This window comes from Macrosteles quadrilineatus, unplaced genomic scaffold (assembly GCF_028750875.1).
Source record: "Macrosteles quadrilineatus isolate MER2022 unplaced genomic scaffold, UCM_ALF_1.0 Scaffold_8__2_contigs__length_117827958, whole genome shotgun sequence".
Taxonomy (NCBI): domain Eukaryota; kingdom Metazoa; phylum Arthropoda; class Insecta; order Hemiptera; family Cicadellidae; genus Macrosteles; species Macrosteles quadrilineatus.
The window spans coordinates 6,071,233-6,088,385 of record NW_026542601.1 but is presented as its reverse complement, the minus strand read 5'-3'; the positions used below and the strand labels follow the sequence as shown (position 1 = coordinate 6,088,385).

At 34.4% G+C, this 17,153-nt stretch overlaps 1 protein-coding gene across 1 annotated transcript; it reads right to left on the bottom strand.

The window, feature by feature from the left end:
- Positions 1 to 8,945: 8,945 nt before the first annotated feature.
- Positions 8,946 to 11,894, bottom strand: LOC128999519 (pro-resilin-like). Its single transcript, XM_054426086.1, has 4 exons — positions 11,889 to 11,894; positions 10,475 to 10,750; positions 9,679 to 9,816; positions 8,946 to 9,146 (listed from the first exon to the last, which is right to left on the bottom strand). The coding sequence occupies exons 1-4, from the start codon at positions 11,892 to 11,894 to the stop codon at positions 8,946 to 8,948; spliced, it is 621 nt and encodes a 206-aa protein (XP_054282061.1).
- Between the last annotated feature and the right edge of the window lie 5,259 nt (positions 11,895 to 17,153).

Below are 17,153 nucleotides of genomic sequence, written 5' to 3'. Positions count from 1 at the left end.
TACCTCTATGTAATCAATATAGTTCCTTGTATAATACGGATTTAGGTACCGTTGTGTGATAATACATTTTATAAATGTGATTTTGTGCTTTATTCTCTTTTACCATTTTCATGTGTTTTCCCAAGACTTGTAATTTACCTGAGAATTACTTATTTTACGAAGCAAACCAAAAGGGTTGATTCTATATATTTTGTTTATAAATACGGAAACTTAAGAAGTTAACATTTATGTTAAAGTTGGAATCCCTCCGAAGTCAATGTGTAATACACTACACATATATTTATTGGGTGGTGTGTGTGCGTATTAATAAATAAAGCAGTAATATTATGGTGTGATTCCACACAAATATATAAACATTGAAAATACTACAGGCGAAATGCAACACACAAAAACAACTAATATATTTTGTTAACAATGACAATAATCTTAGTTTAACAATATTAAGCTATATTTTATAGCAGCTAAAGCTGTGTTTAAAAGAATAATTTCATTCTCTCATGGCTAAAACTTACACAAATAATTCAAAACTAACTTCCAATTCTGTTATTAAAATTGTAAATAAAATGAATAACAAAAAGAATATAATACTCAATCATGTTTTGGATAGCATTAAACATTTTTGGAAATCCCAATAAAATGCTAAAATGGGCGAAAATCATGTCTTTAATTTCTATGATATCAGAGATAGAATCTTACCTGTACTAAAAATACAGGGAATATCGGTTAATCTGCCCTTTACCACGGGTTAATTATTTGCCCTTAATGTTTGATTGCACAAACCAAATATTATCAATCATGCTATACTTCAAACTCCATTATAAAGTCACTAAAAATAATGAACTTACTCACACATTTAATGGAGTTTACTTCATTGTCGATTATTATATAAACTCTTGTAAATTTTGGAAAGGTTATCATTACTGATTAAGCTCTAGACCATTAAGAAACTCTAAAATACAACTAAAACCTTTTCCTACAGCTATTTGTAATTCAAGTCCCTGTGGTCAAAAAGTCTTGGGAACCTAATAGGAAAAGATAAATTAAAACTTAAGTCACTCTTTGACCATACATGATTTGACTATAAATAATTAAATAAATTGTATTAGTAATCTGACACATACTTTGTCCAATTGGCTTGTCAACAACCCTTATCATGGGAAAGCAGTGGGAGTCACTAAAATATTTTATGAAAGGAATCACAAGAGTAGCAATAACATTTAAACCGTTATTTGTTCTGCATTAGGTTATGTGCCATTTTTTTGTAAGTGAAAATTATCATAACATAATAAGTTGCAATGAAAATAGTTTTAACATCTTTTGAAAATCATTTCTTCGTTATTTTATGGTTTTCAGGAAAAATTCACCATTAAGTTTAAGAATCTTAAAAAAAAACAAAAAAAAAGCTTGGAGATAAAATGGATTAATACCTTCTCGCAATTTCATCAAAGACCATTGGTGTAGTCTGTAGTTCTGTACTTATATCCACACACATACGCAAAGACATCACTTCGAAAACCACTTTTTTGGGTCCATGGATATTTAACCAATAACTCAAAATCTTGACGGAGACAATATTTTCCCTATATGTACAGGGTGTCCCGGAACTCTTACCAATATGAGTAAGAAACATAATCTAAATATCACATTTAAATTGTCCGGAAGTCCTTACTTACGCACACAGCCACAAATTTGTTCACTTATAGTTTGTTTAAGTAGTTAAAGATACGACATTTAAACTTTGCACAAACATGTATGACAACTAGGCAAAGCTATCAAAAAGTTATGACAATTTTTAAATTCGTAAAACAAAATGTAGGCTAATTAATTTTTTTTTTCTTAAATAACTCAAAAACCATTGATTTTACAAGAGTTTTAAATGACCGCCATTTTTTTATGAATTGGAAAAACTGGCATAACTGTTTTGTAGCTTTGTCTAGTTGTCATAACTGTTTTTGCAACGTTTAAATTTCGCATCTTTAATTAGTAATTAGAAAAAAGTTAATAAGTGCAACTAACAAAATGACGGCTTTGTGAGTAACTAAGGGCTTCCGGACATTTTAAGTTTAATATTTGGATATGTTTCTAACTCAGGAACAATGCCCTAAAATATTGGTTGAGAGTTCCGGGACACCCTTAGGGGCAGAAGTAAAATAACAGCGCATATGATTTTCACAGTATGTAATAGACACATAGAATTTTATTTATAGCTATTCTTCAGGATGATACATAGACCTACATCTAAAAACATGATATAAGTGTTCAAACAAATTTTACTGAAATGTGTGTGATTAATTCAGTTAATGTTCAACAACTTTTAAACATTCACTGATACTTAACCTCAAAAAAATAAGTTACAAATTACAATCGTCTCCTTTTCAATTTTAGGCTGGGGTTCCGTTATTCTTATGACCAAAAAAACTTCAAAGATTTCTTGGTGGAGTTTTTGACACTTTTAAAATCGACTTACTTTCCCTGGTTTATTAATTTGTTACAATTCGAAAAACATAACTTGTAGGATACAGGATTTGGGATAGTCAATTGTAAAATTCACTTTGATACCAGATTGTGATATTAAAATTTTTATTCTTCAAATAATAAATACAAATAAATAAAACTATTGTACTAAAGACAGTTCAGGACACCCTGGAGGTTAGACGTAGGAGATGATGGGTCTGTACCCTCTCTGGTCGGCGACGTAGTCCACCCTCTGCATGCGACCGTCGGCCATCATGGAGTGGTAGGAGCCTGTGGCCACATCCCCCATCCTGGTCTCCTCATGGCCAAACTGGTTACCAGAGGGTTGGTCCACCACTTGGTATTGGAACTTGTAGTTGGCGTCCTCCTGAGAATGAATGGGATATTTGATTAACTTCATTTTCTCTTTTTATTTACTGATTAAGTTAAACCTCCTACTATTGGCCTACTGTTATAGGTGTTTGAAGTAAGCGAAGTTGCTTCATGAGTCCCATGTTTAAGCAAGTGAAGAGATAATCAACAGGTCATGGATCAGCTATCGCCTGAAGACGCTACCTCTAGACTACCATGTTCGATTTTTGAGCTTGGATTATCAATGATATGATATAAAGAAAAGTGTAGAAGTAGGTATACAGTCGTAGTTGGTGTGTAATAGTTTAATTACATAATGTAAAATACATTGCATGATTATAGTTCAAAAAATGCTTCCGAAAATGTGTAATTTTATTATCCTTTTTTGTTGTAGGTTGTCACAATTTGACATTCTAACATTTCATATGATCGATTTCAATACTTAAAACCAAATTTTGAAACCCCCTTTATTTTTGTGTCTTTTTCCTCAGGTCAGTTTTTTTTACTATTTTGAAAACAACCAGGTATCCAACAACGAGATTAAATATGATACGAAACACCATGAATGACTTGGTGTATATCATAATATGTGATGGTATAAGTATCAAAATCATATATTGAATAAAATTATTGATTGATTCAAGTAAATGAAAATATAAAATAATCAGTACACAATAATGAAACGATTCCTTATTTTTGTGTGTTGTATTCGTAGTTTTACTTCACTGCAAAATTACTTTTGTGGTATTCTATTTTTATCATACGAAGGGCACCTGGATGTTAAAGATCGTAAGACTTTACCAATGTAATTAAAGTTGAAAGATCACAATCTTGTTTATGAGTTGTGAGTTGTTGTAGCTATAACTGTAGAGTTATTGGGTGGAGTACAACCCAAGCACTTAATGGTAAGGTGGATAAAATAAGGATAAAACCCCTTTGGATTTGGCACCAAGCTAAGTAAAAAAACCTTTCCTTCCAATAAGGAGGTAATAACTAAATCATAAACAGCCTACTACAAAACCATGACAAGGTAAATATAGCTTAACTTCTATCAGGCAACTGCTTGAACGTAACTCAGCAAGTGCTAGGATTATCCAATCCATCCATAACACTTTCAACATATCATCTAGTACAGATTTAACTTCCAATCAGCTGTAGAGCTGTAAATGATAGGAAAACTTTTCAAACACTTACATAAGTAGGGTCCACGTTTGTGTTTCCTCCCCTGTAACCATTCATGGAAGCTGCCCTGAGCACGTCTGCTATGAGAGGGTGAGCTTGACTCCACCTCACACAGCTGAGTGACAAGATTACCACCAAACAGACCTGAAACAAATACTAACATTACCTTTCTTTGTAAACCTACTGAATGTTCATTAGCTGTATGGAAGAATAGGTGAACAATGCAATGCACGGTGCTGCGATTAAGAGCAAGTTGTTACTATCCTGTCTGGCGACATTTCAACCTATAACAAGTAACAACAAAGTCCTTAAAACCTAGAGAGCTATTACGTTCATCAGGGTAAAATTATTGGAAATTTCAAATACAAACAAAAACTGAACTTAAAAAATCAAATGTTTTTGATTTTTTAAAGTTAAACGATAAAATCAGCTCAATACGTACGGTTAACAGAAATAGTCAACACTCAAAAGCAAGGGGTGGCTCCTAATATCATTCTTTGGTATTAGTCTTCTAACATCACATACAACGCGTGAAGCATATATAATCAGTGGTATAACCCATTTTAAATCAATTTTAATGTAAATATCGATGAATACTGAGCGGTAAATAAAGTAAGCAAAGCATTATACTAAAATATTTCGAATACAAGTTTATATTGTTTCAATTACCCCCAATTCGTTCCAAAAGGTTCAGGATCGATTAAAATTTACACTCATTTCCATTCTCGGTATAAATTAAATTAATTAAATTAGCACCTACGTTTGCTAAGAGCAATTTAGATAGCTGTTAAATTAAATTTACAAAACTGTTAATTTCTTTTTAATTAGGGCCTATTACAACAACGGAATAAAAAAAATAAACGGGGAAAATGAAGAAAAACTACTAGTACACTAGACAAGAAAAATATCAATGATTATTACACTTCAGACCATAAAAAAAGATGTTACCTTAGAATGTGTCAGTTCAAATTAATTTTTAAACACATATTGCAAATCAAATAAATTAAACATGTTACAGTATGAAATATCTTTCAAACTTATAAACCCTTAACCAATTTCGCTTGTGCAGCCTGTGATTTTATTGTTGAATATTTACGTTTAGATAATATACACTGTAATCCAAAGAGTTTTATGGAAACTGGAAACATTTTAAATTTACCTAGATGGTTTAATTTTTAACGATATTTTATTACAGTAAGTTTTAATAAAAATGAACAATATTTTTGCAGTAGTTTCTTACCTTCATTGTGAGACGACTGGAGAAGTTGTAACGCTCCTTCTAACCCACTGGGTTATATATGTTAAATCTAAATTACAACCCTGTGTAGTAATAATGTAATTCATTGAGCATTGGTTGTGAATGTCACTCAGACAAGACCTCGTGGAAGATGATTCGTTCAGTGCCGTGACATTGAAAATTGTGGTCTTGGCGTCAGATACGTAACTTACATTAGATTCTGTAGGTAAGGAGGATACCTTTAGTACCAAAAAATTATTATAGATAAATATGATAGCATGGCCCTATTTTTAAACATACTTTCTAAGACCCATAATATGGCCAAACTGGTCTAAATCCAATAGTCATCCAAATAATTTAAAATACAAGTTGGGTTGGGTTGGTTAAGCTAAAAAGGCTAAAAGAAAGGAAGTAAAGTAAAATTAAAATTTGTCGGGTTATCGTAATTTAAAAATATATCACCAAAATTTCAAAATAAACATTTTATACGAAGTATAAGTATTAAAACTAAAGACAACCTGACCCAACTTTTATACGTGCAGAAATAGAGCGGGTCACTCATAGATTTATTTTTTCACTTCGTAATAGAATATTAATGTAAAACATTAAATAATAATAGTGTTAAGAAACTTTAAATATTTTTTATTCTAGTTCCAATAAATATTTTAACATTCTTTCCTTAAATTACTGTCAAGGTCCTTATTTTTGTTTAAAATGTATCCAATCTTCATTTTCGTTTAATGATAAACATTTCAGTACATTTTCAAATCATTTGGACTAATGAGCAGTACAATAAACATTTATTATATTACATTTTTTAAATACATGTATATATGTCAAACAAAAACATTATTATACAACAGCTATCCATGAAGTTTCCAGATTTTAAATACTTAAAATTGTATTTGACAGCTAGTCATACTCTGTTGTATTGAGATTCAGACATTTATCAAACCAACTTATAAAAATCATCCAATAACGTTTTTATTCGAGACTTTATCAATATGCTTAACTTTTACCAAAGAAATAAAAGGTCCATAATTTGTTTGTAATAGATTTCTTTGCATATTTTACACCTTTAAATAACGCGAGTGTGTCATATATAAAGTTTTAAAAACCAAACCATTATTCCATAATATACAATTTATTTGGCTCACTTGGAAATCGCATTGATTTTTCTTTGCAAGATCATCGCATAATGGATAAAATTACATAATATAGATAATTGAGCATTGGTAACTTCATGATTACAAGTTCAAATAAGTGTTAACGAGGTTAAGGTCTATGACTTAGGTTAAGGTCCTTAATTACATTAACCTGAGAGTTACAATTGACGTATGTTAATCTGCTGTCACAACTATCTGCATTATATGGTGAAATTATTAAAAATCTAAATATTTATGCGGATGTGCTCTAGTTAATATTTTCACTTAATTTATACGCATTCAAGCCAGTTGAAAGTGACCTTAGTATGCAAATAAACGTAATTCCCGAAAAATTTTTAGTGTTTATATAATTAAAAAGGTTGTAATTGTTGTAGGAAGAGAATCTTTATGATATGCTTGAATGAAAGGATGGTACCAGAAGTAAAGTTTATCTGAATAGTATTTATAAGATCACGATGACTTATATAACAACCTGACTTAGTTAAAAGACATGTTTATTGGTCTCTGAGTAAAACAGGTTTAAACAGTGATGAAATGCCATATTACTGGCAAGTGTCAACGTGAAAAAAATAACGACGTTAATCGGAAATGGCGACATACTATGTAATCCGGGATTATTCACATTCTAACAATATTTCTAAGAACTACCAGCCGAGAGCCTCTATGTACCCAGTGTGCTTTGCAGCTGCAGTTCAAAGGTTGCGGAAGAGAAAATTGTCATTTGCTATATTTATGACTTATTTCCTATTCAATGTTAAGGTTTAATTTTCTTAAATCGCGTGGAATTATGAAATAAAGTGAATTCGATAGTTTTGCTAATTTCAATTCAAATGTTAATACAAATGAAAAACTTTAAGTTTTTCTCTTGCCATGGAGACCAATAAATATTTACTTTTAAAAGCCTTGCCTGAGAACTTTGTAAGCCCACGGGGCAGAGCTTTATGTCAATGTCGAAGCGGAAATACTTCTATACTGATATACCTTTATGTGTGAAAAATTAAGTGCAATTAAATTATTTGTTTTGCGTTTGCTTCTTACAGACACACGCAAACACCAACACTTCCTATTCTTTATAATAATATAGATTTTGATCAAAATCCTGTGCATTAAAACGATCTAAATTATGTTTTTTTTTTTATCTGAGTTAACTCTTCCATCGGTAGCTGGGAACTCATACGAGTACCTTTATACATAATTGTGCCTAAAGACAAATTATCAATAATTTTACTGTGTATGTGCAAGTGTGGATCGGGGTTGTTATATTTTAAAAACCTTTAGTTAGATTCGAAAATTTTTAAAAATCTCCATTTAATTCGTGTGAGGTAGAACCTGAGGTAGAGGTTGAGAATCTTACAAGACCAATAATTGTATTTTCTTGCGACGAATTGGTACTAACCTGCAAGAGTTTTGTTATTTTATGTATACAGTTAAAAGTATTAACCCATATGTTGATGATTTAATGTTGTATACTGAAATTTTAACACTTAAAGATTTTCTTCTTAAGGACTGAAAGAATTGCCTAATGATTGTTTCACACGTTTATAAGCATTGTGAAGTAGAACTAATGAATGTATTCACCTCTTAATGTTAAATCACAATAATTTTGAACTATTTTTTTAGGAGCATGAAGTGCAACAACGATACAATATACAGGATCAGACCATCCGTGCTCAACGGTTTAGCCCAACAAGCGTTAGATAAACCTTTTTTATTGAAAATCCACCATGTAAATTTTTTTCAGTGGGATACGATTTTAAATTACCACTTTAGGAACTTTTATTTCAATGTTAGGATCATGAAAAGTAGAAATATATGTCCGAAAGTAATTAAAAAAATTTAAAACAGGTTGAAAATCCAAGACATTTAACACATTTCAAAGTAGGTCGTTGTAGAAATTTTAATTTCTGACCATGAAATTTTTTTCAAATCTTTGCCAGCTCTTACCGTTTCGATCTATTTTAGTAAAAAACCCGTTTTCCTCAAAAAGGTGGGTTTAAGGGAGTTTTTTTTTAGGGGATGGGGTTGTAATTTGAAATGTAACGATTTTGGGTATTCTGGGTGGTTTGGGACCGAAATGGACATCCACAAAAAATTTCAGACCCATAGCTATTTTAGAAGTAGGTAAACATTTGTTTAACTTGATCAGTGAGTCAGTGAGTTACACAAGCGACTGTATATCCCGTTAAATTATGTGCACGGGTGGTCTGATTCACTCTGTATATAGTAAAACAAACGTTATACATAGTCTACAATGACAATAGTCACAATGTAAAACTTGTCAGCGATTTGAAATTTAATTTTGTCCCCAAAATGTTTAAATATGACATACAGGTTGCAATTACTTAGAGAAAACTGACCAATCTGACTAACGTAAATAGTAAATCACAGCCCTATAGAATTTTTTCATACCTAGATATGCTTATACTACAGTATATCAATGATTTGGAGAGTAAATTAAAAAGCAAGTTTTGAGGCACATCTTTGTATTATTGTACTTTTACAATGGACTAGTCTGGTGTAGATGGTGTTGTAGATCATCTGTATCTGTAGCCTCCTCCGTCAGTGGCACCGCCTGTAGCGCCACCCCCGGGGGCAGCACCCCCAGTGGCTCCACCCCCGGTAGCGCCACCCCCAGCTGCTGTGTTGCCGCCTCCAACTCCTGGTCCGTACCCAATAATCTCACCCTCGTAAGTGACAACGGGTTTGTAACCATCCTGATCAGCTGTGTACTCCACCTGAACAGCAAATAAATTGTGTTTTTTCAGTACGGTTATACGAATCGTAGAATGAGTCTTTAGATACATTTTGGTAAGGAGTATGAAGAATGAGTGTTGAACAAATGAGATGTCAGCTCTGTTACTAACTAGGATCAGGTGGATATTTTTAGCTTCCTTTTCACCAAAAGCCAACAGATAATGGATAACTGGGCCCAGTTAAGCTACCCATCACAAAGCTACTGATAATTCAGGATCGAATTGGCAACCTTTTGATTGAGCCCTTAGCTCTAGGGACCCTTAGCTCCCCGGCCACATTATAAATATTGATGCTTTGATGAATTGATACATCAAGTAAAAGCTATAAAGATTATCAAAGTTGATTTTTTGTAGAACGTTTTGTAACAGAAAATGTTTAAATATCATATCCACTCTCTCATTCCAACATCCGTTTCTATGGAAACAAAAAAATAATCATCATAAGCTTGTCATGGTGACATAGAGAAACAATGTGAAGGCCTTAACTATAAAGACTTGCTACGCTAGAACGTACCTTCTGCATTCTGCCGTCAGGTAGCAGCACGTGGTAAGATCCCATTGCCACATGTCCCATCCTGGTCTCCATGTGACCGAAGTCGTTTTTGGACTCTTCGTCCTTTACCTCATAGGCGAAGCTGTAGTTCGCTTCCTCCTGTAAAGTATCACGTTTATTAACACTATATCTTGACTAGACTAGCCCAAATTTCTAAATAATTGGTTAGTTAATAGAAAATTTCTTCTGGTTATTTAATGCTTCGGAATGAGACATAATTACACGCTACCACACTGTTGCACTCGGATATAAAATAATTGTAACCAATAAACAAATCTGTCAAACGTTTATCTAATATTTGATCGAATAAAAAAAAATCTTCAATCTTTTAACCAAAAAATTTGTTCCAAACTCCAGTGAGAACGTATAAAAGATACAGATTACACGATTAGTTCACAAATAAATTAGTGAGATACAATCTACAGAAGATTGAAGGAAAATGAATATAAAAATTACAACTGCATGGTGAAAAATTTACCGTCCCATTCAGTCTTACAATAATTGCTATATGTCTTAAGTTTTTCATTTTTATAAGACTGAACACGGAAACTCAATTCAAGCATCTTAGGCTTCCTGCACTGTAATATGTGGTATGTGTCACTGTGGTAAACATTGGTTTTTTATGTGACTTCGTTGTTTTTGGATTACGGGGCGCGGGCAGTTACGAAAAATACTGTTTCCGTGCAGTGCGATTCTCGCATTTTTATCGAAATCAGCTACTCTTTGAATAGAAAATAATAGATCATCTTTATATTACCGTTACACCATCGTCACCACCACCACCTCCGGATGAGCCATCCCCAGCGCCCCCTGCAGGTGCGCCACCCCCAGGTGCGCCACCCCCAGGTGCGCCACCAGCAGGTGCACCACCGTTGACACCTCCATCCCCGCCTGCAGGTCCGCCACTAGGGTAGCCGGCCGCCCCTGGCACTCCGTAGGTAGCTTTCGGAGGTCCGTACTCGGGCTTGGGTGCCTGGGGACGAGCTTGGCATACAGCCAAGGCGCACAGGCAGGCTGCTAGACTTAGGGATACCTGAACATTCGAAATAAAATATATTAAATTTGTTACGTAATTTGCAATTGATATTATACTCTACGTATTGTTAGCTACCAAACCCTCTGTTGGCATAGTCCTGTAGTTCGCCTACAGACCAGAGGAAATAATTTGGTTTAGTTGAGCCAAGGAATCAGTTAACCTGGAAGTACCCCACCACCCACTCACTCACCCCCCCCCTCCCTTTTATAAATTGTCTAGAATACATTTTATTTTTAGTCACTAGTAAAAATTAATATACTTAGTTCACTTAAATATGAATTATTTAAATAAATCGTTTATTTTATATACAAATTAAATAGCTTGAAACTCAGCATATAGAATATTTGAATTGAATCGAATTGAATAAAATATTAACAAATTTTAATTTAAAAAATAATGTTCACAAAAAAGAACAAGAGTTTGTGGATTGCACTTAATAAATGTAATTATATTCTACCATTTTACTTCATCAAGCATTTTGTAACACGTATTTCATATCGAAGAAATATGATTTCCTAAATAATAATCCATTAATTCAAACGAAATATAATCAAACATTCTTCATTTTAATAGACAAATTATGCTTACACCTTTACAATCTTTCCTCCTTCCAAGCAAATGGGTACTTCAAAACTAAGCATGTATTATAAAAAATTTTAAAAGTAAAAAAAAAGAAATGCATAAGCTAATAAGAAATTATAAGGTTAATACTGTAGTTATAATTATAGTCTAATTGTAGTAATATATATAATTATAGTACAACAATGAAATGAAATATCTTCGGAACCATAGAAAAAATATACACCAAATGATTAAATGGATACAAAATTAAAATCATTAAAATTAATTTTAATTTTATTTTATTTTATTAAATTAATTTAATTTTAAAATCATTAAAATTAAATTAAAATCATAAAATAAAAAGCTGCTATAAATGAATAAACTGATTAAAATGTAGTAAAAAATACAAGATATAATTAGGTTAAATTTAATGTAATTTATTTATATACTTGCAGATAAAAAAACATTATTACACCTCAAAAATAGACATGTTTTTTTCTGACCAATAAACTTTTATTGCTAAAACTAAACACACTTATATCGTTGTCATAACAGATCTAGATGAGGCACCTACCTTCATGCTGGTTTGTGTGAGATGGTTCTACAAAGAGTGGTAGGTTTATATAGTGATAACAATCCACAATTATCACAATGGCCCGGGTAATATGAGCAGAGTTTATAATGGCAGTAGTCAAGTTAGTCACGACAACAACTGGGTCAACTAACAACTACATGCATTCTTTAGTCAAATGTCTCTAGGGAGAATATAGTCGACGACCCTTGTTTATGTAGACGGTGGGGTTCCTCTGTCTATGTAAATGTTGGGGTTCCCCTGTCTATGAAGACGTTGGGGTTCCCCTGTCTATGAAGACGTTGGGGTTCATCTGTCTATGTAGACGTTGGGGTTCCTCTGTCTATGTAGACGGTGGGGTTCCTCTGTCCATGTGGACGGTGGGGTTCCTCTGTCCATGTGGACAGTGGGGTTCCTCTGTCCATGTGGACGGTGGGGTTCCTCTGTCTATGTAGACGGCGTGGTTCCTCTGTCTATGTAGACGGCGTGGTTCCTCTGTCTATGTAGACGGTGTGGTTCCTTTGTCTTTGTAGACGGTGGGGTTCCTCTGTCCATGTGGACGGTGGGGTTCCTCTGTCCATGTGGACGGTGGGGTTCCTCTGTCTATGTAGACGGCGTGGTTCCTCTGTCTATGTAGACGGCGTGGTTCCTCTGTCTATGTAGACGGTGTGGTTCCTTTGTCTTTGTAGACGGTGGGGTTCCTCTGTCCATGTGGACGGTGGGGTTCCTCTGTCCATGTGGATGGTGGGGTTCCTCTGTCTATGTAGACGGTGGAGTTCCTCTGTCCATGTAGACGGTTGGGTTCCTCTGTCTATGTAGACGGCGTGGTTCCTCTGTCTATGTAGACGGTGGAGTTTCTCTGTATGCGGAGACTGTAGAATATTAGTGATATATGACCATACAGGTGAAGTTACAGGGTTCATCTGTCTATGTAGACGTTGGGGTTCCTCTGTCTATGTAGACGGTGGGGTTCCTCTGTCCATGTGGACGGCGGGGTTCCTCGGTCCATGTGGACGGTGGGGTTCCTCTGTCCATGTGGACGGTGGGGTTCCTCGGTCCATGTGGACGGTGGGGTTCCTCTGTCCATGTGGATGGTGGGGTTCCTCTGTCTATGTAGACGGTGGAGTTCCTCTGTCCATGTAGACGGTTGGGTTCCTCTGTCTATGTAGACGGCGTGGTTCCTCTGTCTATGTAGACGGTGGAGTTTCTCTGTATGCGGAGACTGTAGAATATTAGTGATACATGACCATACAGGTGAAGTTACAGGGTTCCTCTGTCTATGTAGACGGTGGGGTTCCTCTGTCCATGTGGACGGCGGGGTTCCTCGGTCCATGTGGACGGTGGGGTTCCTCTGTCCATGTGGACGGTGGGGTTCCTCTGTCCATGTGGACGGTGGGGTTCCTCGGTCCATGTGGACGGTGGGGTTCCTCTGTCCATGTGGATGGTGGGGTTCCTCTGTCTATGTAGACGGTGGAGTTCCTCTGTCCATGTAGACGGTTGGGTTCCTCTGTCTATGTAGACGGCGTGGTTCCTCTGTCTATGTAGACGGTGGAGTTTCTCTGTATGCGGAGACTGTAGAATATTAGTGATACATGACCATACAGGTGAAGTTACAGGGTTCCTCTGTCTATGTAGACGGTGGGGTTCCTCTGTCCATGTGGACGGCGGGGTTCCTCGGTCCATGTGGACGGTGGGGTTCCTCTGTCCATGTGGACGGTGGGGTTCCTCTGTCTATGTAGACGGTGGAGTTTCTCTGTATGCGGAGACTGTAGAATATTAGTGATATATGACCATACAGGTGAACGACGTGGTCGTTTACCAATAGCCAACTTACACAGAATGCTGTCTTGCTGGTTTCCTGAAGGATCTTTTGGTCTACATAAGACATGGCGGGATGTTATTTAATGGCTTTACCTAACAAAAACTCAATTTATTTTGTTACTTAAAAACTTTTGTTTTTACCTTTTGGTATTTGTTTGTTTTTTCGTACAACATAGTGCGGGTGTCTGGTCTTGCGCTGTCAATGCCTGTCTTATCCCACAAAACGCTACTGATAAGCTTTTTTGTATAAATCTTAGATACATATAATTGACAATAGTAATTTTAGTAATTATTTTGGAAACGCCTGATAGTACAAAAAACTCCCTACTCTATCGCTAATAAAACCCATCGATGTAAAGACTATATATATCGATGAAAAAAAACGTAACAATCCCTCATCCATAGTAGAATGTATGTACAGTTGTAAATGTTCATAAGGACTAGTAAAGTAATATTTACACAAAGTCATATAGAAATATATCCCTATTTCAGTCGTCATTGGTTTTGATATTATTGTCCTCCTTGTTCAAAATTGGCTTAGTTTTCTTCTATAGTGTGTATTTCTTCTTAAAACAATGTAACTTAAAAAAAAATAACATTTAAGTTGGTTTCTATTTTATTCAAAAATTATTTACAACTTAAATTCTAACTTTATTATTACTGTATTTATAATATATGTTCAACAAACTATGTTAACCAAATACTTGTAAATTAATATTTAACAAAGTCATATAGAATCAATATTAATTTAGGCATTCCAACCAAATGGTCCTAGTTGATCAATCGATTCCCCAATAACTTAGAAGCGGAACCCTTTTAAAAAGCCTTACCGGTATTCACAGCATTATATACAGTTTATGATTGGATAAATAGTTGAATTAGGAGGAGTACATAAAGCTTCAAACATTGCCTGGACCACCATTGACAAATATTCATTCAAATCCTGCTCAAATCATCATTTCGACCATTTATAATTAGTAGATTTATAATTCCAATCATATCTTCATCAAAATTTAAATTCAAGCCCAAATTTCAATCCAGTGATTCATGCAATCTAGGTCTAATCCGATTTTGGGTATCATTGCATACGGTTATTCATGTACATCTTCTAAATTACTTATTGAGCATGTGTACCAATGTTTGACTTGGTCCGGTGTTTATATTGACCTGAATTCCTTCGTAATCGAAACGTTTAAGTCAATTAACGATCTCGTGACCTTGCAGCCTCCCAATGTCAGATGTTCCAACCACAGAGACGCTCTTCATCCTGAGGCTCAATTTTGGCTTGGTTTGGGCAACCATTTGAGCATCCTTATCCTTGACCTACTGCCTACCACGCACCTACCTGCTCCCACCGGGTTTTACTGCTTAATCTGTTTAAGTCGGTAATAAACACACTGGAACTGTATCACTAATACCTTGGGGACAGTGTAATGTGGTAGTTCTAGTGAAGATGTTGAGAGTGGGGTGAGTGAAATGATCTGTTGGAGACTCAAAGTCTATCTTTAATAAGGACTCTTATCTGAATGACTCTCAAAGTCCTTTATTCAGCCGGACTAACAAGATTTTGTATTGGCTAATAAGTAGTAATAGATATACAAATTGTTCAGTCGTGAAGCACAACCCCTTTTGATGTTTAATCAAGACTACCAGCAAATTTCCGGACCTAAACCTTATTTATTAAGATGGGCTTAAGACATTTATTGAATTTTCCGATATCCTGTTTGGCTTTCAAAGGGAGAGACAATTAAAAAGTTTTACTGCATAAAATTGAAGTTTTTCTAAATGAAAGTGGTTGAGTGTCGTGGTATTGAAAGATTAAAATTGTTGCGGAGAGGGTAAATATGGATATTTGGAGAGCTATGATTGGGTTATTTTTTAATAAATGATAATGTTTCTAAAATGTAAATCGACGGGAAGGTTGGAACTTTATGAGATCTGAAGAATTCTTTGCAGGATTGGGGACGGTGATGGGAAAAACAGTTCGGAGAGCTCAATCCAACATGCTCATTTCTATTGAAAACTGGCTACAATTTAGGATAAATTATAAAACATATTTCAATCCAACGTCTGTAAAACGTTAGACGTGATCTAATAGTGTTATTAATACTACATCACTAAGTTAATATGCAGCCACAGCACTAATTTATGTGAAGATGAAAGTTTTGACAATTGTGACTGTTTAGAATGTTTTGTAAGACTAACCTTACTAATTTTCTAAACAAAATATACTAAACCTATACAAATAACACCAAACAAATACACCAAACACTAAACATACAGCTATATAGGGTGAACAACTTAACTGTGCCAACATTAGTATCTTAAAAACTATTATATTTAGAGAAAACATTGAAGGGAGAAGAACTTAAACGATTTTATAAAAAAAAAAATATGAATTCCATTTCTTCAAAAATCTTGGCTAACTATATATTTCTTACATAACACTTTAATTTTATGATAATTTTAAATTAAGATGCAGTTTTAAGACCTATTTACTCTTGCAGTTTTCTCTCCAAACTAACTCGTTTAGGAGTTACAGTATGTAGAATGTTCACAGTAAGCCTTTTTTTATGCTGTAAATCGTAAACAAGCAGATTTAGGGAGGCAATGTGAAATAATAAAAACATTTTTATTTAACTTAAATTCAAAAATAATAATATTAAACAAGGTGTTATAAAAGCCATTTTTAAGTTATCTGCCATTTGGGAAAATGGTGGGCCATTTTTGTAAAGGCAGAATTCAAAATACTTTAAGTTCTCTTTTTAATGTTTTCTCTAAATCTAATTATTTCTGAGATTCCAATGGTAGCACAGTTATAAACATTGTCCATTATTTTTAGGAAATGCATGAATTCAAACAACTACCTACATGAATGTTACGTTTTAGTCGACTGTGCTATTCTAAAGGTATAATCTTTAGTCTCAAAAGCCTCCTTTCTTTAATCATCATTTAAATGTGGGATAAATTGCAGGATAAAGTGAGCACATTGGATGTATAAGGGCTATTAATGAAATTTAGGATGTAATAACTAGACATTCCATCCCCATGTTAAATTTGTACCTAGCCAGTTTTTGAACCAAAATCATCGTAGTTGATTTAAGCCACCGACAGGTTGTGCTGATCTAAATTACTAATTTCTGTCGAATACGCAATATTTTGTAGCAATTCAAACTTATGGAATGACTTTATGTGAGCCATAGCAACTATTAGGACCCATCAACTTGGCCATCAATAAAAAAGGTCAAAAATAGAGTTTTAGTCACTAGCACTTTCTGTGACTGGCTCGTTCTTTTTTAACAAAAATTTGGCTACAGCTGGTCCATGATTGGATGTCTACTTCAGTATCTAATAGCATTTTAATAGTCAAAGCTAATAGTCAATGGTGCTAGTTACAATGATGTAACGGTGTTAGTGTTAATTTCACAACGTGTTCTGGTTCGTGTT